The following is a 24,532-nucleotide window of genomic DNA, read 5'->3' on the forward strand; positions in this document are numbered from 1 at the left end:
CAGAGGTATGTGCTACTTCTGTGAGGTTTGTGTTAAAAGGAATGTGAAATCTGGATTCTGTTCCCAGCCTTTAGGGAACTGATTGTCTCTCTCACCTCTTTAACAAGATTAAGTCTCGAGACATTTAAAATGTATTTAACCAGTGTGAAAACCGTCTTCTATGTAGATTGAGTTCATTATGGGAATAAAACGTTTCCTTAAGCCTTTGCCTACTGAGCCATGTCCCTCTTTGTGTTAAAGCCCCGCTTGAAACTTCTGCTTCAGTGAAGGTGTCCTTGACTGATGACTGCCTCATCTCACCAGTGGGGTGAGCATGAATTTCTTCTGCATATTCTTCTGTTGCTTTTGGATATGCAAGTCGTGTCTGTTAACTTGCTCTGTGCTCCCCGGGAGAGAGACTGTGATTGTCATCTCCTGGCCCCCAGGGCAGCAGGTGGTGCCCCTTTACTTGTCCAGGGTGATCTGGAGCCGCCGGAGGCCACACGTCATCCCTGCAGCATACTTGCTTTTTTTTGAGATCCATTGACTCTTGGCTATCTGGTAGTCTGTAAGAAACTACTAGTTTCTTACTTACTACTACTACTTTATCCTTCATCTTTTAAGTTTTGGCAGTCTTTTATTTGCAGCAACATTATCAGGCCTCTTGAAGTTAATAACAAGGAGTATACTAGTGTATGTACTGGGAAGAGTATCTTCCTAAATAAGTTTTGGTACAGTTATGTTCATTAGTGAATGGCTAAGCCCCTAATGACTTATATCACTTAGTAAGGCCAAGGCCTCCAGCCAGCCTTTGGGAGGAAAAAAGAGATGATAAAGCTGGAGGTATTCACATGGGTACCTGGTGCTGTAAAACTTCATTGGCACTTTGGTTTCTACCCTCGGCTCGTAGGTACCTCTGTAATGCTCAGGATGCTGGTGGCTACACAAGTGATACAAGTCATTATCGTTAAACCTACCCATAAGGGGCTTAGACACTCACTAAAATCATATCATCTGATACATTCAGAGTTAGGCTACATGACCCTGTCTCTGCTCAGACTTTGGCTTTGGATGGCAAGGAAGTATATACTTTTAACCTGCATAGTATGTGGGGTACTATACTATGGTACATCCCATACTAGGGGGAAGGAGCCCTCAAGGCCACCTTGGGGAAGATACTGACTAATGTACATCGTCAGCGGAAGTCAAATGATTTAACTTTTTGACAGGAATTCTGTACTACATAGTACGATGACTCAGGAAACATAAGCTTATAGTTTCATTCATTCTTTCAAATATTGATTTTATTCATTTTTGATGTTTTTATTCTAGGGCTGATTCTGCTAAATAGCCTTGATGTGTGTAAGCCTCACTTTAAACTTTTTAATGCTGTTAACATCTGTGCTGTCTAAACTTCAGTGTTTCAAAGCTACTTTCTCTTTGTCTTTAAATACAGGAAAACATTACAAATATTTAATAAGTTTATTTTAAAGGGGATATTTCAAAATATAAAAGATATCAAAAAGCTGAATATTTACAATTATGTCATAGGTTACTATTAACAGTACAGAGCATTGAATATGTAAGACTCAGAAGAGGAAATATACAAAGTATAAATAACAGCATGTTACATATCACTGTCACTCTATAGAAGCTGACAGTGGTGACCTGGAGACATGACCTTATTTTTTCTGTCTCCAGGAAGAACCATCTCTAAAGCTGCTAGGGGCAGAAACACAGCCTCTCTTGTGGAAAAACGCAGTCTTCTCAGGATCATTATACCTAAAAAGGCAAAAAAAAATAGAAAAACCAAACCAAAAACCCCATATGCTTTTATAAGGGTTTCAAGTAATAAACTGGCATTTAGTAATAAAAAAGCTAAGCATGATAAAGATACTTTGCTCATTTCTGAAATGTGAAGCAGGATCACGACATGTAGGTGAGAAATTTTCAGTCTGTAATTAGTACTGAGTTTCAGTCTTGGCCTTTGAGTTGACTAAAATTGTATGGGCAAGTTGTTGAACCTCTGTTACAAAGTGAGGATGATGTTGACAATAGCCACTTTACTGAAAAGAATGAGGAAATGTAAAGTTAGTGCTCAGCAACTCAACCCAAAGAGACCCATGCCAAGACACATTACAGTTAAGCTGTCAGAAGTTAAAGACAAGGAAAGAATCTTAAAAGCAGCAAAAGATAACTTGTTATGTACAAGGGAACCACCTCCTCCTCCTCCCCATAAGAATGTCAGCAGATTTTTCAGGAGAAGCTTTGGCAACATCAGGCCATTCTCTTCTAGCCTGTAAAGTGCTAAAAGAATAAAACTGCCCGTCAAGAATAGTCTTTCTGGCAAAGCCGTCCTTCAGAACTAAAGGAGAGAGAATTTTCCAGACAAGGAAAAGCTAAAGAGGTTTATCACCATTAGACTGGCCTTATAGAAATGTTAAAGGGACTTATTTAAGCTGAAATACAAGGGCACTACTTAATATAGGAAGATATATGAAATTGGAAATCTCAATGGTAAAAGTAAATATAAATTCAGACTAATCTAATGAAAGGTACTTATAACTAGTGTGAAAGTTAAACAAGAGTAAACATAATAATGTTTTATTATATCCATAAAGCGAGTAAACTATGTATATAAACTATTCTATAGATATCCTTCTCATAATGCAAAGGCTTTATAACTACAATAATTTGTTAATGATATGTAAGATTCAGTTCAGTCACTCAGTCGTGTCTGATTCTTTGCGACCCCATAAACCGCAGCACGCCTGGCCTCCCTGTCCATCACCAACTCCCAGAGTCCGCCCAAACCCATGTCCATCGAGTCGGTGATGCCATCCAACCATCTTATCCTCTGTTGTCCCCTTCTCCTCCCGCCCTCAATCTTTCCCAGCATCAGGGTCTTTTCAAATGAGTCAGTTCTTTGCATCAGGTGGCCCAAGTATTGGAGTTTCAGCTTCAACATCAGTCTTTTCAGTGAACACCCAGGACTGATGAGTCTCCCTTGGACTGCAAGGAGATCTGAAGAGTCAAAGATGTAAGCTGTGATGTCAGAAACAGAGTGTGGATAAAGAGAGTGAACATGCATTTGAACTTAAGTTGTTCTCAGCTTCACATGGACTGTTAGGTTTTATGTAAGTCTCATGGTATCTACAAAGCAAAACCTACAGTAGACAAAAGAATGTAAGCATACAACTACACAAAACTGCCATCACAAAAGGAGAGGAAGGAGCAAGAACAAAGGAACAACAGCCAGAAAACAAAATGGTAGTAAGTCCGTATCTATCAGTAACTATTTAACTATGAATTCTCTGATCAAAAGAGAATAGCTTAAAACCAAGATCCATCTGTAGGCAGCCTATAAGACTCTGCTCTAAGGACACAATGGACTAGAATGGAAAAGGTAATCCTTGCTAATGGAAATCAAAAGAAACCCAGAATAGCTATACAGAAACCCAGAATAGCTATATCAGTCCACAAGAGGAGATAACATTTGTAAATATAAAGCAAATATTAACATATCTCAAGGAAGAGGGAGCAATACCATATTGGTAGGGGACTTCACTACCCCACTTTCATCAGTGAATAAATCTTCCTTTGACAGAAAATCAGTAAGTAAACACTGGTCTTAAATGATGTGTTTGACCAGATGGACTAAATAAGCATAAGTGGACAGATCACATATCAGGCCACAAAACAAGTCTTAATAAATTTAGAAGAATGAAATCATATCAAACATCTTTTCTGACCACAGAAATATGAAACTAGAAATCAGTTTCAAGAAAACTGGAAAATTTACAAATATGTATAAATTAAAACATATGACTCAGCTACCACTGAGGTCACAGAAGAAATCAAGAGGAAAAAAACAACTTGAAAATGGCAATATCGTTGGCCCTTCACATCTGTGGGTTTTGTATTCACAGATGCAACCAACCATGGATCAAAAAAATTCAGAAGTACCAAAAAGTTCCAAAAGGCAAAACGTGAATTTGCCATATGCTGGCAGATTTTCATATAACATTTACATTGTATTCAGTTACATAAGTAATCTAGAGGTGATTTAAAGTGTATGGGAAGATGTGCATAGGTTATATGCAAATACTACCCCATTGTAAATAAGGGACTTCAGCATCCATGGATGTTGGTACCCAGTAGGGGTCCTAGAACCAATCCCCCACCAAGACTGAGGGACAACTATACAGCAAACCAAATCTTAGGGGATGCAACAAAAACAGTGCTGAAAAGAAACTCATAACAATAAATACCTACATTAAGAAACAAGAATGATCTCAAATAAACAGCCTAACTTTACACCTAGAAAATGAACTAGAGCTAGAAAATGAAAAAGCTAAGCCCAAAGTTAGTGGAAGGAAATTCCAAACAGCAGAAATAAATGAAATGGAGACTGAAAAGGCAATAGAAAAGTTCAATGAAGCTAATAGCTTTTTTTTTTCTCAAAAGATAATAAACCTTTAGCTCAACTCACCAAGAAAAAAAGGGGACTCAAAATCAGAAATGAAGAAAGGGATATGATATTCAGTAACATGAAAATACAAAAGATTTTAAGAGACTCACATGAAACACTATAAGGCCAGCAAAATGCACAACTTCGAAGAAATGGATAAATTCCTAGAAACACACAACCTTCTAAGACTGAATTGTGAAGAAATTTAAAAAAACAATAGGCCAATTACTATAAAGGAAATTGAATCAGTAATAAAAAGTCTAGGACCAGATGGCTTCACTGGTGAATTCTACCAAGCATGTAAAGAATTACCTTCTCAAACTTTTCCAAACTCATTTTATGAGGCCAGCATTACTTTTGATACCAAAACCAGACAAGGAAACTACAGAAAAGAAAATTACAGGTCAGTGTCTCTGAAATATATGTGATGTATATCTTGTATATATACATATACAAAAGAAGAAAATACTGCTATTTGCAACAGTGTGGATGGACCTTAAGGGCATTATGCTAAATGAAATAAGAGGCAGGTAACTGTACTATCTACTTATGAAAAGTGAAAGTGAAGTTGCTCAGTTGTGTCTCTTTGGACACCATGGACTGTAGCCCACCAGGCTCCTCTGTCCATGGGATTTTCCAGGCAAGAATACTGGAGTGGGTTGCCATTTCTTTCTCCAGGGGATCTTCCCAACTCAGGGATTGAACCTGGGTCTCCTGCATTACAGGCAGACTCTTTACTGTCTGAGCCACCATGGAATCCCCATCTCACTTATATGTGTAATTTAAAAAACCCCACTGAACTCACAGATGCAGAATAGTTTGTTGGTTGCCAGAGGCCCAGGGTGGTGGGTAGGCAGAATGAAGGTGGCTGAGAGGTATAAAATTCCAGTTACAAATAAACCCCAGGGATGTAATGTACAGCATGGTGATTATAAGTTAACAGTACTATATATCTGGAAGTTGCTAAGAGAGTTGATATTAAAAATTCTCCAAAAAAACCTGTTAACTGTGTGTAGTGATGAATGTTAATTACTGTGGTAATCATTTCATAATATAAACATAAAATCATTATGTTGTATGCCTAAAGCTAACACAAGATGATTAATTATACCTCAAAAAGTTGAGATAATAAATATATATTAAGATGCTAAATATGTGGTAATATGTATCAACAGAAAAATAAATGGATCCCAATCATAATTTGAGCAAGCTTTTAAAACAGAATCTGACAAGCTGATCCTAAAATTTTATAGAGAGGTGGAAAGGAAAGTAAGAGTAGTCAAAACAATCTTGGAAAAGATGACAAAGTTACAGGATATACAATACCTGGCTTTAAGATGTGTTATAAAGTCACAGTAATCAAGACAGTGTAGTATAAAAATAAGGGACATACATACTGAAAACCCAAGTGATTTTCAATAAAGGCAGGCAAGCAGTTCAATGAGGAGAGACTTTTCAACAAATGCTGCTGGAAGAGTAGATATCTACTTGAGACGGCAAGAAATCTCAATCCCTACCTCACACTGTAAACAAAAATAACTTCAGGTTGGATCACAGACCTAACACAGGTGAATATGCTCCTGACTTCCAAGTAGGGAAATATTTTCTTAGACACAAAGTCATAACAATAAGATAAATTGCTAAGATATAGCTCATCAAAGTCAAAATCTTCGGCTCATCAGACCACTAAAATGTATGTATAACTGACTCACTTTGCTGTCCACCTGAAACCAATACAACATTGTAAATCAACTCTTAGAAAATACAGAAATTAAGAGAAAGAACTGAGAAGCCAGTGGGAGAAAATATGTGCAACATAAATTTGACAAAGACATATCTAGAACATACAAATAAAAGAACTTGTATAATAAGATACTAATCTAGTAATAATAGGAAAGGAACAGCCTTTTCAACAAATGGTGCTGAGACATCTGGTCATCCACATGCGGAAGAAGGACATGTGTGTCCCTACCTCACATCATACACAAAAACAGACTGAAGACATAAATATAAGAGCAACAACTACAAAACTCTTAGAAGGAAATGTAACTGTAAAACCTTTGTAATCCAGGATCAAGCAATGGCTTCTTAGACATGACATCAAGCAACCAAAGGGGAAAAAACCAGATAAAGTGGACTTCATCAAAATTAAAACTTGAGTACATTAAAGGATACCATCTAGAAGGTATTTGCAAATCATGTATCAGATAAAGGACTTGTACCTAGAATATATTAAGGATTCTTATAACTCAATGAAAAGATGAAAAAAGATGAAATATCCAGTTAAAAAATGGGCAAATGATTTGAACAGACAGTTCTCTAAAGGAGATCTACAAGTGGCCAACAAGCTCATGAAAAGAAGCTCAACATTATTATCATTAGGGAAATGCAAATCGAACCATCAAACCACGGTGAGATACCACTTCACACCTACTAGGATGCCTGTCATCAAGAAGGCAGACAGTAAGAAGTGTTGGTGAGGATGAGGGGAAACTGAACTCGTGTATGCTGCTGGCGGGAATATGAGAGACTGCAGTTGCTGTAGAGAAAGCAGCTTGGAGTCCGAGGAACAGCAAAGGCCAGTGGGGGGGCTGCGGCAGAGTAAGCAGGGGAAGAGGCTGGGGCCAGCTCGTAGAGGGGTCTTTAAGGCTCTTTGTCTTTTCACCTTCAATCAAAAGCTCCGCCTGTGGAAGGGAGCCAGATACACGAGGTGGGCTGAGAGGACCCGCCCATGGACTGGGTGCCTGGGGGTATCCAGATTTCCATCCTGACCAGCGGGTTGGATGGAACTGCAGTTAACTGAGAGAGTGAAGGAATGCAAGAACAGGTTTGTGAAAACCGAGACGAGCTTTTGGCAGGGGCTTTTGGCTTCCTAGCTAGAGACTGCATTTCCCTGCCTCCCTGCAGCATGTGTGGCCACATGAGTAAGTTCTTTCCAGTGGAGACTGGAAGGGTTACGTGCTGCTTCTATGCAACAAAAATGAAACTTGGAAAGAAAAATGGGAATTTTTCAGGTCTCTGGAAACAAAAATTTTTACAATCACCCTCCTGAGTTATGAACTAAAACAACCTCCAGTTCAATAGCTAGCTATCGTTTTAATGAACTGGTTAAAAAGAAACCCATGTGACTTGGTAAAATACACTCTGGTTGGAATCATGATGCTGTGCGGTCAAATAACCTTTGTCACCACGGAGACTGTACAACCTGTGTTTTAGTTTGCCGTTCAAATCTGACAGGTTCCATGACGCACAAAAGGAACCAGTGGCAGAACATGCTGCGAGGCTGTGTCTGCCCCGAGGATCCCGTGCCCGGAGGAGGTGAGTGATGATCTGGAACTTACTTGCACATGCCGCTCACTGCTCCACCTCTGTGTGCAGGTACTGGGTACAGTCAGAGGTTTTTTCCAGTTGGTCACAGTTTAATCTTTCTGAGCACATAGGACATGCGCTTTCAGCACTTAACAGGCTGTGTGGGGAGGGAAAGGCAGAGTAGATTAAATATATAACATTCCTGTACCTTTGGGTTACTGTGATGTGAGAAACAACTGCTCCTTTCTATGTGTGAGTACATGCTCATCACGCAGCTTAAGAATTAGGAACATTCAGTCTTAGGCAGTAGTCCCTTTAAGGAAAATGTTCTCAAAAGTCATAGAAGATTCTCCCAAGAAGACAGTTTGAGTCTTTAGAGATTTTTAGGGATATGAACAAATAAAGAGACCTCAGTAGAAACTGGCTGCATAAAAGGTCTATTTTTTGATAATAAGTCTGTGTGACTAAGTGAAATGATGCAACTTACACCTTGAATTCTGAGTACAGAGCTGGGAAGTCACAATGGGGACACACTGTCCAATCATCCTTCAACATGTGTCGGCCCTGGAAATAGCACATTGGAGAGTAAGACTCATCTTTATTGTTCAGATTTCCCCTATTATTCAATTACAATACCTGGTTACAGTTAAGAGCCAAACCTCTAAATCATGATATAATAATAGTAGGCGGGTAATTGATTAAGAAGAGATGACATCAAAAGGACTAAAGCCAGATATGATCAAATTTGTGTATAAAAGAATAATCTTCAGTATTGTGACATTACCTAAATTTATTTTCCTTTAAAATAAAGCTCATATTAGTCTAGTGATGAACAAACATTTTAATATTTTCTAATAATAGGTCTTAATATTTATAATAAAAACCACCACTTAAGTGCTACAGCATGCCAGGTATTGAATTAAGGCTTCATATTCATTCTCTGGTAAACCTGCAGTTCATCTCAATAGACAATAGATTATTATGGAGGGACCTAGTGAGGTAAAAAGCAAATCGCACCAGGTTATACAGCCAGTACGTGGCAGAAAGAGGATCTAAGCCCAGGACCGTCTGATCTCCAGGTCTGGGCTCTCCTGCTCCGCAGTGCCTCATACTTAGGTTATTATATGCCTTAAATACAACTTTCAGCTTTGTTGATCATGTAATTATATGCTAAATGTTGCAGGAAATTTGAGAGGTAAGATTATTTCAGAAGCAAAGAAAGTGTTAACACATCAAGTATTCAAGCAGGCTATAGATTATATATATATGCAAAGAAAGGGAAATGATAAAGAAACTTACTGTTGCAATGCAATATGGGATGTTATTTTTACACCCAGGACAGAGGAGTTCACACTCTGGGAGAAGAAATTCGCAGAAGGGACATGGGGTTGTGGCCTCTTCTGTCTCGGATGTATCAGGTCTCCTGTGAGGCAGAATCACATGAAATGCACCTGTTTCTTCATAACCAGGTCCTGAGACTAGAGATACAAGCTAGAGACCATGGGCCCACGCTCCAGCCCGGGGAGGAGGGAGAGGAATGAGCCTGACTCAGGCCATAGCATCACAGGGGCCACCTCTAAGAGCCCACAGCACATTACGTGCAGAAAGCATGGCTGGGTCTGGCTGTATCGTGTCTCCCAGATCGCTGGAGCAGTGAGCCTGCTACTTCGCCTTGTGTACCGAGGTGGTACAGGCTGCCCAGGGCTGCGCAACACAATTTTCTGTGCTGGCGGCAGTGTTCATTGCCTGCTCCCCAATACGGCAGCTGGGAGCCACACAGAGCTCGGAGCAGGTGGAATGTGGGTAGTGTGACACTGTTTTAAATTTTATTCGCTTTTCAGTGTAAACAGCCACAGGTGCCAGTGGATACCACAGGAGACCTCACAGCTACAGAGCACCCAGGCGTGGGCGAGATCCAGGGCCCCCCAAATTGGCACCCAGGCTGGCGTGGCATGAACCTGCGGGTCAGTGCGCTCCAGCACTTTCTCCCCACGTCATTCCCATGCTGGCAGGCGTGCTCGGTCATGACGATTTGGCCTGAAGCTACTCAGGCTTATTGGCTTTAAAAAAAACGGGAGCGGTCCACGTGGCCCTATCCAGGTGAGCATTTTCTGCCGCGTGCTCAGCTAACAGTCAGCGGTCTTTGGCTTCCCTTTGCTGTTACTGGTGCAGCCATCACCTTGGCTGATGTGAGAGTTGTGGGTCAACAGGCAGGTGCACCTGAGTTCCCTGGTCAAAATGGGACTAACAGGTACCCCAGATGTCGTCACTGAGGACCTGGTAGTACAGAATGACTACACGATGGCAACTAACTTTTCCCTTTGTAAAGAGGGGGCTACTTTCCCCTGGGTTTCCTGTAGAAAGTCAGATCACTATACTGCTTTCTGAGGGGGGATGTGACTTGTGTGCCTTCGGAGCTACACAGGGCTTGGAAATGAACTCTTCTGGCAACAGGCTGTGTCATTAGCAGGTTGCTTACACTAAGTGTTCACTCTCTGTCCTTCCGTGGCAGACAGTGTTCGCTGCCTGCCTGACGGCCATCCTGGCCAGCAGCGCTTTGTTTTCACTCAGCAATATGCTTCATAGCCAGAGGGGGCCACACAGCGGAGCGCTGGCCAGTGAGAGGTCAACGCAGTGTCCTTCCTAACGGACAAGGCAAAAACCTTCTTGTCTTTTGATTTCCCTACTTCTTTCTTCCTGCCTTGAACAGGGTACGTGATGTCAGACAACCACAGCTGTGCCGCTGTGAGGCGGGAACTTTTTGTGTCCTCGGTGACAAGCAGGACACAGAGGTACCAGCCTGGGACTATAACACCTTGTGTGTGAGTCAAATAAATCCTGACTTATTCAAGTCGTCACTGGGTTTCCTGCTCCTAGTAGCTGACTACAATCCTAACTGCTATCCCCAGTCTGTGTTCTTGACAGCCCACACATTAGTAGCTGTGTTCTGAAAAATACACTTGTGATTAGATGGTAGGAACAGTTGTCACCACGTACCTGACCATCGCCTCGATCTTCTTCTTGTATTTGGCGTCTATCTTGTTGCGGTACTCAGGCCTCATCAGCATGGCTGCGAAACTGAAGGCTGAGTTCTTCAGGCCGGCCCTGTGGCACTCGATCACAGTGGAGGTCAGGATGGGCACGATGTCTGCAATGCAAATGGAGGAGCACTGGCATGACGCCAGGGTCGCATCTCTCTCATCTGCCTTTTCTGGCGAATAACCGGTGATGGACTGTTTGAGGAGGAGAGGGCTCGGCGGTGTGATCGGGTGTCTTTCCCTGATGATGCTGTTTTGCCTGTAACACGGGGCCCCACACCCCCTTGAGGTAACCTTTGGCATGTTTCCTTTCCTGCCTCCAAGATAAAAAAAGTTTTGCATTTGACAGGACAGCTGATGAATGAGTGGGGAGATTAACAATTCTATGCACTAACCTGAGTACACTTGTTTCTTCAGGACACATACCTAGAAGTCAAATTACTGGCTCAAAGAGCATAACTTTAAAAATGCACACACAGACACGCGCACGCACTTGGTGCAAATTGTCAAACTGCTTTCTGGAAAAAAAATGTCTGTTCCCACCAGCAATCAGGAGAGTGCCTGTCTAGCATACCCTTTGCCAGCCACATATAGTTATTTAGTCATTTTCATGTAACAAAAATGAACTCATTTAAAGAACGGGGTGAATTGTGACCTGTGAGCTAAATCTGGCTGTCTGTTTTTGTATGGTCCATGGGCTTTTACATTTTTAAATGGTTGGAAAAAAATCAGAAGAATAATAATTTGTGACCTGAAAGTTACAGGAAGTTCAGATTTTAGTGTCCAAAAGAATGAAGTTCTGTTGGAACACAGCTGTTCTCATTTACGTATGGTTCACGCCAAAACGACAGAGACTGGCCCACAAAGCCCCGAGCCTTCGATATCTGACGCTTTATAGAAAAAGTTAACCCTGTCATAGAATGTGACAAAATCACTGAAAAATGTTATGACGACATGTCTTAGAATACTGGGACCTCTTTCAGAGGCAGGGACCTACAGTGGTTGAGAACACAGAGGAAGACTTATTAGCTGACTGTGTGATTGTGGGCAAGTGCCACCTCACTTCTTTAGCCCAAGTCTGCTTATCTATAAAGTAGAGAAAATAGGACATTTATGTGCAAACTGGAGACTGGTAGCCTGAAAAAGACCTGCTTGAACCTGGGATTTGGGAACATGGATTTTGGGAGAGTTCCCACCATTTCCACAACAGGGAATGAATGGTTCCCTGTGCCTGGCCTCTGTACAAACAATGGGGTTTATACTGAGCATTCTGGGAGTCAAGACTGGGCACCTGCTAATCAGGGGGTGCCTATGTGGCCAGCCCCCCAAGAGCATCCCTGGGCACTGAGTCACGCACACCCCAGTAGACAGCAATTCCGTGTTGCCTGGAGGCGCCGAGTGTGTCCAGTGTGAGCGCGGGGGGACCTGGTGCTGGCCCCTGACGCCCAGACCCTGCCCCTCACCTTTCCCCTTTGCTGGTTCTGCCTCGTATCCTCTCCTCATAATAAATCTGAACCTTAGCGAGGCTCTGTGTTGAGTTACATGAGTCTTCCTTGTGAATGATCACACCTGGGGGTGGTCTTGGGAATGCCGGTTATAGCTCTTCATGGGGAGGCTGTGAGGATGAAACAACTCACTACGTGTAGAGAACAGAGGCTGGCAGAGTTGGTGAGGCTGGATCTTAACCATGCTACACTCAGGCAGAAATGGGGACAGCCGGCTCCCCTCAGTACTCACGCGATGGAAATTTGCTGATGTTGTTGGCCACCCGGATAAGCATACGTGCCCCTTTCATATGATCTCCATTTTTCACGTGAATCTGAAATAAGTGACACATTAGACTCTTAGAGACTTTTAACACTAATTCAGTATACTCCAATTAAGCAATTAAAAAACAAACACTAATTCACCTTTTATTCTCCCAAATAAACGACTCAGTTGTGATCCTGAACAGGGTGCTCACGAGATCCTTGCAGTCTTCCTTTCATGCCACTCACCTGAGGTTTCTCCCTTACTTCTCCTTCCAGCAGCTGCTGCCTGGCCTTGTGGCCTTGCCAGCCTCACCCTGCTCTCCACCCTGCTTTTCACTTGGCTCTAGATCACTCAACATCTTTTACTGGCCTTTACTGGGGAGCTTGAGTACCAATAGCAACTTTACCAACTTGCTGTGAGACCCGAAAGCTGAGTTAGGGAGGCAGCAGGAGGGAGGACAGGCTGTGTCAAGAACGACGGCTGGAGAGCCTGAGCTTAGGTGAGCACGAGCGGGCGTGTGATGCGGGGAGCTGGTCCTCTTAGGATGACATGAGGCTGGGGAGCTGGCAGGGCCAGACCACCATGCTGTCCAGGTGAGAGGAGGCGCCCTGAGGGTGGGGAGCGGGGATGGAGAGACAGACGGACGGGGAGGTGGAAGTGGCGCTGTCTGGTGAGAAGGTGGCGGGTGAGTACAGAGTAACTCCCAGCTGTGAGTCCATCAGGTCTGAGCAGATGGATGACGCTGTAATTAACTGAGCATTGCAACGTAATTAATAAATATTAACTGAACCTGAAGTCGCCTTCCACTACTCCCTGCGCCTCAGACTGCCCAGCTCAGCCACCCATGTGCCGAGGTCCCAGCCCTGGGAGGAAGCAGCCACCAACGCCAAGTCTCCCATGTGCCCTGAAACATGGATGGCTTTCTCTAGTCCTTTGTGTCAAAGAGGCCTGTGACGCTTTTATATCAGTTCTTACTTGATAAGGTCTAATAGTTTCCCTTTGGAATGCCAGATGCAGTTAAAAACCTTGAATATATCTGGTGCTGGGATAAAGGAGTAGAATGGAGGGGAAAAGTTACAAGGGTGCCCTTCAGGGGCGGGGAGGGGGGCGGGGGGCGGGGGAGGACGTCTGGTCCAGGGGAAGTGATGGGCCCACTCAGAGCCAGAGGAAAAGAAGGCTCAAGAGCCATCCCTGTGGCTTTTGGTAGAAGACAGCCCTGGTCCTGGAGGGCTTCTAACAGGAATCCGTATTCTTTGTTCCCATCTTCCACCAGCTTGTTTCTGTCCTCCCCTCCATGCCCAAAGGCTGCATTTGGCTGGATTCTGTGCCACTCCCGCCTAAGCCAACAAAGCCCTCCCTCCGCATTCCTAGTCCTTTCTGTACGAGAGCCCTCCTGTGGCTCAAGAGGAAATGCACTCCCGGTGGCTGCAAGTTGGAATTCTCATATTTCCCTTACAAGAGGTACTGTAGACCTGTGGGGTTGTGGCTCAGATTCCACCTGTAATGCGGGAGACCCAGGTTCGATTCCTGGGTTGGGAAGATCCCCTGGAGAACAGAATGGCAGCCCACTTCGGTATTCTTGCCTGGAGAATTCCATGGACAGAGGAGCCTGGTGGGCTACGATCCATGGGGTCGCAGAGTTGGACACGACTGAACGACTAAGCACAGCACAGTAGACCTGTGGGACCTAAAATGGTAGCCACTAGTCACATGCAGCTGCATTAAAAAATTATATATAATTTAAAACTTAGTTTATCAGTTGCATTATGTGTAATTCAAGTGCGCCATAGTCAGGCTAATGGATATAGGACACATCTATCACTGTAGAAGTTCTATTAGGCAGTGCTGTTATAGGTCATAATTAGGATCTAAGTCATTCATAACATGACTGCCGTAACATATGAAGCTTCCAAATTGAATACACTCTTGTGGACTGGCCTGAAAACCAACTTAGCATTAAAATGGGAAGATGTACTTTGACATAAATGAAAATTTGGAAAAGAACATAAGTTGGAGTCTACCTGTATTTTTACAAAGATATGTGTATATATAAAAATATATATACACATAAGTTATGTAAACTGTACATAGAAGTATTTCAGGTTTGCATATTCTGTTTTTACTAAAAATCACTAGTTAAAAATAGACAACTGGACATAAATATATTCCTAATTAAAAAGAAGTGACTGCTGTTTAGGTGCTAAGTTATGTCCAACTCTTTTGCGACCCTATGGACCATAGCCTGCCAGGCTCCTCTGTCCATGGGATTTTCCAGGCAAGAATACTGGACTGGTTTGCCACTTCCTTCTCCAGGGTATGTTCCTGACCCAGGGATTGAACCCATTGGCAGGCGGATTCTTTACCACTGAGGCACTTGGGAGGCGCCCCCCAAATGGTGCACACGTGTATTTTAGAGGTATGGAGGACATGGTGTACAACAGTGTTAACAACTGCTATATCTGATGATGGATTTAAAGGGGGAAAATTATTTTTCATTATACTTTTATATATTCTCTAAATTTTCTCAGTATTATTTTATACTCAGATGAAAACTAAATAGTATTAAAGCACAGTGGAATTGTATAAAATTCATTACCCTGCAGTTAATAAACTAGGAAACTCTGGTTAAACAAAAATGTTTTTAGTAGATTTTTTTTTTTTTGGACCAAGTAACACATTTAGCTGCTTCAAGATGAAGACAATATAAAAAGACATTCTATATGGAGGGACCTGTTTTCCCTCTGCTCCCTTGACTGGGTTCAGTGCTACTCTGCGCCTCTGCCTTGATCCCTTTAGGATTTTCCTAATTTTTAAAAAATTTTTTATTTTATTTATTTATTTGGCTATGCAGGTCTTAGTTGTGGGAACTCTTAGTTGCAGCATATGGGATCTAGTTCCCTGACTGGGGAATGAACCCGGGACCCCCACACTGAGAGTGCAGAGTCCCAGCCACTAGACCACCAGGGAAGTCCCCCTAATTTTTTTTAAAAATGCATTTCTAATTTTACATGGGATGAATATACATATATTTTTTCTCCTGTCTTTTTGTACACAAAAGGCAGCATATTATATAATTATCCTGTATCTTGCGTCTTCAAGTTAACAATATAGAGATCTGGGAGATGGCTCCAATCCAGTGGAGAGGTGCCCAGCTTATGTCCCACGTCACCCAAAGGCCTCACCCTCACTAGTATGTAACTGTGCAGGATCATGAGGTTGGTGGCCATCTCAGAGGGAATCTTGATCTTCTGAGACTTAAGTTCTGCATACATGCTGAAGAGAACGTCATGTGCATTCCGATAGTTTCCTTGAAAAGAGGTGGTGAAATGACATTACTACAAAGGATGAAATCTGAGGACTTTCTGTGGACCACCATTTAACGGGTGGATTTTGTCAATCATCTTATTAAGTTATTAATAAAGAATGATTTATTTAATTGCATGTTTTCTGGAGCATGCTTCTACTACTTGTTTGGGGAGTAAGCCATGGCTGCTGGGGACCCACCTGCAGACTGCTCTTCCCTGGCGATGATGATGGCGGTCCGGGCAGCTTCTCGGTACTGCTTCAGGGCCATGTACAAGCGGAATAGGTACTTGGCGTCCTGACATACAAGCCATTAGAGAAACATCACATTCTGCATTAGCTATGGGGGAAAATACCTAAAATTCTGCATTTTCACTTAGAATCACATTTACTTTCTAGTTCAGTGAACGTTGTCAGTCACTCAGTTGTGCCCGACTCTTTGTGACCCCATGGACTACAGCCCGCCAGACTCCTCTGTCCATGGGATTTTCCAGGCAAAAACACTGGAGTGGGTTGCCATTCTCTTCTCCAGGGGATCTTCCCGACCCAGGGATCGAACCTGGGTTTCCTGCTCTGCAGGCAGATTCTTTACTGACTGAGCTACCAGGGAAGCCCTTCACTTTATAGTGACTGAGCGTTAAAATTGTTTTTTAAAAACCCAATAAAGAGGGCCTTTTCTGGTGGTCCAGTAGTTAAGACTCCACACTTCCACTGTGGGGGGGCATGGGTTCCATTCCTGGTTGGGAACTGAGATCCTGCATGCCGCACAGTGTGGCCAAAAAACCCCCAAAAATAATTTAGCTTGTGTTAAGAGGCCATTTTTAAAAAGAGAGTCAACAAATAATTATCTACCAAGTATTTATTCAGAGTTTAATATGTGCCAGGCAGTATTCTAAGTACTTGGGAAATAACAACTCTATTAAATGCTCATACCCTCCCTGGGAGGAAGGTGTGATTATGAACTGAAACAAAGGATCTGAACCCGCGTCAGAGTCTGTGCTCCTCACCCGAGTCCACAGAGTTCCCTCTCGTGTGCTTCAGAGGGAAAAGTGTGCTGGGACAATGTACCGACTTCACAAAATTTCAAAAATTTTTACACCTATAAAATTTTTCTGAGCCCATTTTCCACTCCTATTTTAACTCTAAACAATTTCACATACTTGATATTGGTTTACTGATCATTAGAATAAGTGGATATAAGGTGAGGTGGTTCGGGGCAAGTTTAAGGACCTGTGTGCCCTTTGGCAGGTTCTCCGAGCCTCCCTGGGTCTCAGTGTCTATAAAACAGGAAATGGACTCGGGGATCAGGATGGCCAATCCTCTCCAGGTATGACTTTCAGCACCTTGTATCCAAATCAGTTACAGCTGACCCCCTGAACAACGATGGGGTTTGGGGTGCTGACCGCCACAGAGCTGAAAATTCACATGTAGTTTATAGTCAGCCTTCTGTATCTGCAGTTCCTCCATATCCATGGACTCAACTGACTTGGGATCATGTAGTACCAGAGTATTTACTGTTGAAAATAATCTATGTGTAAGCGGATACGCAGTTCACACCCATATTGTTCAGGGGTCAACTGTACTCGAGTTCCTCACAAACAGATTGATTCCCTTAAACACCAAAGCAAAAGGGAAAAAAAAGGCTCTGGGGTGGCATTCTTGAAGGAGTCTGTCCTTATCGGGACTGAGAGAAGACCAACTTCTGCACAAAATCCAAGAAAGTCACCTATTTTGAAAACATGTTCTTAATGATATCTACTTTATTTTTGGTGAGTTACTTTTATAGTAAATAGGATTTTTATTAATTCCCGTAATTTTTGAAATATGAACAAACTACACTGGTTTTGGAGGATTAGTGCTAACTCATGATTTTAATAGTCATTTTTCAAAGTTCTAAGAATAAATAAAACTCTACCACGTTTGCGAAAAATGGTGGGTGGTGAGAACTGTTACCCAGAAGGGCGTGGCATCACAGGGGGTGATGCCAATTTCCAAGAGTGAATGCACACAGTATCTAAAATGCAGGATCTGTCTAGATGACCTAAGGCTGCATCCAGAGAGAAAGTTTACATCTATGATGCAAAAACAATAATAGATAAAAACAGTGCAGGCATGTGTGCTAAGTAGCTTCAGCTGTGTCTGACTCTTTTACGACCCCGTGGCTGTAGTCTGCCAGGTTTCAGAACGGGGCCGATGGAAGTAAAAGCACAACTGAGATGCTTAAGAATCCCAGTGGAGAAAACACTTTAGTACCTTGGGCACGCCATCACTCTCCCCCATCAGGTGGTCTATCAGTTGACTGGTTAGCAGTTCATCTTTGGCCTGACCAACCTGTTTAGGAAAAGAAACAGTAAGTTCAGCATCTTAAACCTAGGAAGGGAATGGAGAGGAAGGGCAAAAAGTCTTCTGCTGAGGAGACAGAATTTAAAAAGGGTGTAAGGACACCCATAGTCAGGTGCCTGAACCATGATGTAAGCTCAGGGTCTCTGTCTTCATTTATTTGTGGGTCCGTGCTAAGTCGATTCAGTCGTGGCCGATTCTTTGCGACCCCACAGACTGCAGCCTGCCAGGCTTCTCTGTCCAAGGGATTCTCCAGGCAAGAACACTGGAGTGGGCTACCGTGCCCTCTTCCAGGGATCTTCCCAACCCAGGGATGGAACCCATGTCTCTTCATGTCTACCTACATTGACAGGTAGGTTCTTTATCACTAGCACCACCTGGGAAGCCTGTTATTCATTTGTAAAGTTTCCATGAATAAAAATCCATCCTTAGAAGCTCTAGCTTTTCTAAGTTGCTGTATCAAAATACTGCAGGAGTATTTTTACGCACAGAGACAGTGTACTCCTCGGGTGTTTCAATAAAGACTTTCTTAGGATGAGTGATCATGACGTGGAGAGGAAGCCATCCTGAGCACAGGAACTGGGCCATCCACCACCACGCACCCCTGAGTGCCTCGCCTCCAGCAGCTCCCTGAAGACACGCGTTCACACGTGGTTACTGGTGATCTACAGTAGAAAGGAAACATGGCCAGGGGACCCCAGAAGTGGGCAGGCAGCTGGAGGTGTGGGGTGGAGTTCTGGAGATCCAGATCTCAGAGTCCGCTCCACAAAGCTCAGAGTTAAATCGCTGCTGGGTGGGGCAGTGTTGATCAAGAAAATTATTTACCAAATTGGAGAATGGAAATATATTCGTTTTAGTTAGTAGGAATAATTATTGACAAGATCTGGAGGCTTTAGAGTCTTGCGTCTATTAAAAAAAAAAAAAAGGGTGAGCCAAGAGCCCAACTGGAGCTCAGCCAAGGAGCAGGAAGGAGCCCTGCCCTCCTGTCACAGCAGTGATGTCGGGAGAGAAGCGACTGGAAAAGGAAGAAAGCTCATTAGGGGCAGAGGGACACGAGGCCCACAGCTCAGGGAAAGGGTAAGGAGAAGTTCAGAAGCTCTCTGCAGCAGAGGGAGACGTGAGCACAGGAGGGGTCCTCGGGAACCTTCCGGAACCCGGGGTGGGGTGACGGCACAGGCCCTGGGGCTGCCCGTGGTCCTCACTGCAAGGAAGCTAAGCTCTGGCCAGTCTGCCGTCTCTGCTCTGCCCACGGCTGTACGGAAGGATGGAAAGGTAGAGCTCGTCAGCTTCAAGGCTTTCGTGCGTGGCTCTGGGTGAATAAACCTGTACGAAGAGATGGTTAAAGCCGAGGGCTTTGGAGGCAGTCTGCCTGAGGTCAAAAGGTCACCTCTGAGATCCAGAGCAGGTCACTCTTGGGACCGCAAAGGAGATCAAGGTAATACCTAACTCAAAGAATTGTTGTAAGGATTAAATATATTAACACACAAGTAATCAAGTGCCAGGTAGTGTTGCCAGAGAGAGCAAACAACAACAACAAACGTGATGCCTAGTTAAGTCTGAATTTCAGAGAGTTGAGCACATCCCAAACACTAGGATAAATGGAAAGGGGAGGCAAGAGAGAAGAGATGTAGCCACTCACAATCAAAATTAAAGGAAGGATGGAGACAGTGCTGAGGCTACTTCCAGTGAAGGGCAGTAGAGCCAAGGATGGCGGCTGAGAAGGCCCATCTGAGGGGTAACTGGAGAACCAGGAGAAGCAGTGTTCTAAGGGAGTGAAAAAGTTCAAGAAAGATATGGTGTAAGAGTGTAAGATACTACCATAACACGGAGTAGGGTGCAGGCTGAGAGGAGACGTCTGTATTTAGCAAGAAAGAGATCAGTGGCGACCCTTCAGAGAAGGTCATGATTGGTGAAGGCAAAACCTGACTGCAAAGAGGTAAGCAGGCCCCCAACAAGGCTAACGGGTGCCGTACAGTCCCATCTTCCCCATCTGCATTGTGGGTTCATGCTGGTAATGACTCCCAGCCTGGGGTCCATCACAGCCCCCGCCCACCAACACAAACACCAAGAAGGTATTTCAGAACTCTGAGGGGTGGAGGGTGTGGGTGGGTGAACTATGAACATTTTGAAGATATCCTCAAAGGATTAAGGGCTGTGCCTTCTGGTTGAGAATCAGCAGATACAAACACACAGGTTGTGAGAAAATGCATGTCATGAGTAAAGGTGATTCTTTTTTCAGGGGAGGGTTCTCAAGGTGGAAAGGAGAAGAGGGATGGGAAGGAAACTAACATCACCTACGCAGTACTTTCAGAACTGGGGCCAATATGTGCTCATTCCTGTGAATATTTATTGAGTGTCCACAATGTGCTAAACACTCTACAAAGAGATGGGCCTGTGGCCTAGAGGGGCTATTCATTTGAAGGGGGTTAACTGTAGCAGTAAGTGAGGTTCAGAGTAGTCACAGGATTCTAAGGAGGCTTAATTTACATCCGGAGGACAGTTCAGGAAAACTTTTGCAGGAAGTGGCACATGAAGTGGGTCCTGCCTGTCGGGTGGGGGGCAAGGTTGCAGGGAGGAGTGTGTCCAGGTGTGGGTAACAGCAGGAGCAGGAACAAAGGGGTGGGAGCCCTCAGCCACTCGGGTGAGAGGCCAGCTGGGCTGGAGCACAGAGCACTGGCCTGGAGGACTGTGATCAGGCAGTCTGGTTGGAGAGAAGACTTGGGTTTTGGTCTCAGCTCCATTCCTCTGTCTTTAGGTTGGTTTTATCATCTTCTGGGACCTTGGGTTCCTTGTTAGTAAATGGAGATTAGGTTGGACCATCTCCAGGGATATCTAAGATTCTTTTTGGAGTCTGCAAGCCAGGAAGAGAGCCCTCACCAGGAATCAAATTAGCAGGGCCCCTGATCTTAGGCTTCTCAGCCTCCAGGACTGAGAGAGAGAGAGAAATGTCTGCTGTTTAAGCCGCTTGGTCTGTGGGATTGTTACAGCAGCCGGAACTAAGGCCCGGGTCTGCTAAGGTGACGGCACAACAAGGACGTGGCACTGGGGCTCCCTGTTGGTCCAGGAGCTAAGAGTCCAGGCTCGCAATGCAGGGGGCCCAGGCCGGGTTCCGGCCAGGGGACTACATCCCACATGCCACAACGAAGATGTTGTGTGCCATAACTAAGCCCTGGTGTACCCAGATACATAAACAGATCCTTCTTTAAAGAAAGAAATCGGGTGGGATGTTTCGAAAGAACAGCATGTATATTATCTATGGTGAAACAGATCACCAGCCCAGGTGGGATGCATGAGACAAGTGCTCGGGCCTGGTGCACTGGGAAGACCCAGAGGAATCGGGTGGAGAGGGAGGTGGGAGGGGGGATCGGGATGGGGACTGCGTGGAACTCTATGGCTGATTCATATCAATATGTATGACAAAAACTACTGAAATGTTGTGAAGTAATTAGCCTCCAACTAATAAAAAGAAAGAAGTCAATGGCATCATCTATGAAGTAGTGTTTCAAAAAAAAAATCAAATCTATATCTAATGAAATACCTAGATTAAATACCTAGTTAGCTGGAGGTGCAAGAGGTAGAGAAACAAATTATACTACAAGGATGCAATCAGCTAAATGTAAATGTCAGGAATTCCTTAGCACAAATAACCATTTTCTTAACAAATAAGTGATAAGGGGTAGAGAGAGAGGGAGGGGGGAAAAAAGCAGAAGGGAGAAGGAAGAAGAGGAGGAAGAAAAGAGAAAAGGAGTCAGAAGGAGGGAGAAAGGGAGATGGGGGAAGAACAATCTTTTGACAGAAGAGATTTAAGGCCCATGTGAACTAAGTGCGATGCAAGGACTTTGGATATGATGTGAAATAACCAACTGAAAGGCACGCAGGCAACATTGGGGAAATTTGAACTCTAACTAGATGTTTGATAATATCAAGAAATTACTGTTGGAGAAACTGGAACTCTAATACACTGTTGCTGGGATGTAAAATGGCGCAGCTGCTTTGGGAAATAGTTGGCAGTTCCTCAAAATGTTAAACGTAGACTTAACACATGGCCTAGCAATTCTACTCCTAGGTATATTCCCAAGAGAAACGAGAACACGTGTCCACATAAAACCTTGTACACAAATGGTCACAGCAGCATTATTCATAATAGCCCCCGAGAGGAAGCAACCCAAATGTGTAACCACTGGTGAATACAGACAAGGTATACAGCATTCAGAGAGACATTATTCTGCCCTTAAGAGGAATAATGTATCAATATATGTTACAACAATGCATCTATCTGATGAAAAGATTAGTATCCAAAATATATAATACAGACCAGTAAGAATGAGATGATACCATTAAAAATTAGAAAAAAAGATCCAAATAGAACTTTTTAAGATAAGACATTCAAATAGCCAACAAACTTGAAAAAGTGCTCAATATGATTATTCTTTAGAAAAATGAAATTAAGACCATAATGAGATACCACTACTTATCTATCTGCATAGTAACAATGAAACAGATCAGTGCTGGTGAAGATGAGGAGCAACTACATTCTTTTACATCGTTGTAGAGTGAAACTGGTACAACTAGCGTGAAAAAATGTTTGGCAGCACCTACTATTGCTGACTGCAGCCGTGAAATTAAAAGACACTTGCTCCTGGGAAGAAAGACTGTGACAAACCTAGATAGTGTATTAAAAAGCAGAGATATCACTTTGGTGACAAAGGTCTGTATGGTCAAAGCTGTGGTTTTTCCATCAGTCATGCACAGCTGTGAGAGTGGGACGATAAAGAAGGCTGAGGGCCAAAGAATTTGAACTGTGGTGTTGGAAAAGACTCTTGTAAGTCCCTTGGATAGCAAGGAGATCCAACCAGACCATCCTAAAGGAAATCAGCCCTGAGAAGTCATTGTAAGGACTAATGCTGAAGCTCCAATATTCTGGCCACCTGATGTGAAGAGCTGTCTTACTGGAGAAGACCCTGATTCTGGGAAAGACTGAGGGCAGGAGAAGGGGGAGACAGAGGATGACGTGGTTGGATGGCATCACTGACTCAATGGACATAAGTTTGAGCAAACTCCAGGACATAGTCAAGGACAGGGAAGCCTGGCATACTGCAGTCCATGGGGTCACAAAGAGTCAGCCACAACTGGGCAACTGAACTACAACTATTGCTGAAGATATATATATATATGTATTCTGTAAGCTAATAATTCTACTCCTGGATACATACCCAATAAAACTGAGTGCTTATGTCCACACAAGGATATGAACAGCGTTATGGCAACTTAATTCACAATATGCCCCAACTGAGACAACCTAAATGTCCATTAACAGAATAGTGGGTAAAGAAACTGTGATAGTTACAGGGTGGAATACTACACAGCAAGGAGTAGGAATGAACCTTTGACATGTGTGATAACACAGTTGCCTCTGTAGACTTACTATTGACTAAAAGAAACTGGATACAAAAGAAAACATAATGGGCTTCCCTGATGGCTCAGTAGTAAAGAATCTGCCTGCCAACGCAGGAGATCTCTCCCAGTCTGGAGAGATCCCGTATGCAGCGAGCAGCTAAGGCCGTGAGCCGCAACTACTGAGCCTGTGCCCTTCTAGAGCCCAGGAGCCGTGACTGCTGAAGCCCGCGTGCCCCAGAGACTGCGCTGTGCAGCAAAGGCAGCCACTGCGATGAGAAGCCGGCGGACCACAGCTACGGGGCAGCTCCCACATCACAACCAGCAAAAAGCCCACGCAGTGCTGAAGACACGGAGCAGCCAAAAAAAAAATTGTATGCACGATTTTATTTACATGAGATTCATACACATGTAAAACTAATCTATAAGAACGGAAGTCTGAACTGTGGTTACCCTTGCTGGGAGGCAAGGACGTCCCAGGTGGCTCAGATGGTAAAGAATCTGCCTGCAATGTGGGAGACTCAGGTTCGATCCCTGGGTCTGGAAGATCCCCTGAAGGGAATGGCAACCCACTCCAGTGTTCTTGCCTGGAGAATCCCATGGACAAGAGGAGTCTGGCGGGCTGCAGTCCATGGGGTCGCAAAGAGTCGGACACGACTGATCGACTAACATTTCTTTTCTTTCTTGTTGGGGAGCGCTGACTGGGAGGCAGCACAAGTGGGCCTTCTGGGGAGCGTGAGCTGGGTGGGGGCTGCACAGGGGTACATATTTGAAAAAACTAACTGAGTTGTATATTTAAGATTTGTGCATTTTACTGGATGCAAATTACATCTAAAAGAAAATCCAAATGTTTTTATCTTTCAGAGATCATTTTTGTATTCACAAATGAAATGGTATTTGTGATTTTTGTGATATTTGTGATTTGCTTTAAAATAATACAGGGAAA

The 24,532-nt window shown here is 43.6% G+C and overlaps 1 protein-coding gene and 1 long non-coding RNA gene across 4 annotated transcripts in view; one reads left to right on the top strand and one right to left on the bottom strand.

Moving 5' to 3' along the window:
* Positions 1 to 24,532, bottom strand: part of WDR19 (WD repeat domain 19) — an 88,840-nt gene that overhangs the window by 11,967 nt on the left and 52,341 nt on the right. For 2 of the 3 annotated variants that reach the window (XM_043438181.1, XM_043438183.1), the window contains 9 exons: positions 18,106 to 18,183; positions 16,054 to 16,150; positions 15,732 to 15,856; positions 12,535 to 12,616; positions 10,757 to 10,907; positions 9,059 to 9,182; positions 8,247 to 8,323; positions 7,792 to 7,916; positions 1,448 to 1,761 (listed from right to left, as the gene is read on the bottom strand). In XM_043438181.1, coding sequence (XP_043294116.1) covers positions 7,805 to 7,916; positions 8,247 to 8,323; positions 9,059 to 9,182; positions 10,757 to 10,907; positions 12,535 to 12,616; positions 15,732 to 15,856; positions 16,054 to 16,150; positions 18,106 to 18,183 — 846 coding nt within the window. In that variant the 3' untranslated portion in view covers positions 1,448 to 1,761; positions 7,792 to 7,804. Of the gene's footprint in view, positions 1 to 1,447; positions 1,762 to 7,791; positions 7,917 to 8,246; positions 8,324 to 9,058; positions 9,183 to 10,756; positions 10,908 to 12,534; positions 12,617 to 15,731; positions 15,857 to 16,053; positions 16,151 to 18,105; positions 18,184 to 24,532 lie in introns of those variants that run through there. The other variant, XM_043438182.1, reaches the window with a different exon arrangement.
* On the top strand, positions 5,120 to 10,762 carry LOC122422008. Its single transcript, XR_006263704.1, has 3 exons — positions 5,120 to 7,768; positions 9,601 to 9,859; positions 10,470 to 10,762. It is a non-coding gene; the product is annotated as an uncharacterized LOC122422008 (long non-coding RNA).

The sequence above is a fragment of the Cervus canadensis genome, chromosome 19, assembly GCF_019320065.1.
Source record: "Cervus canadensis isolate Bull #8, Minnesota chromosome 19, ASM1932006v1, whole genome shotgun sequence".
In the NCBI taxonomy this organism is placed as follows: Eukaryota; Metazoa; Chordata; class Mammalia; order Artiodactyla; family Cervidae; genus Cervus; species Cervus canadensis.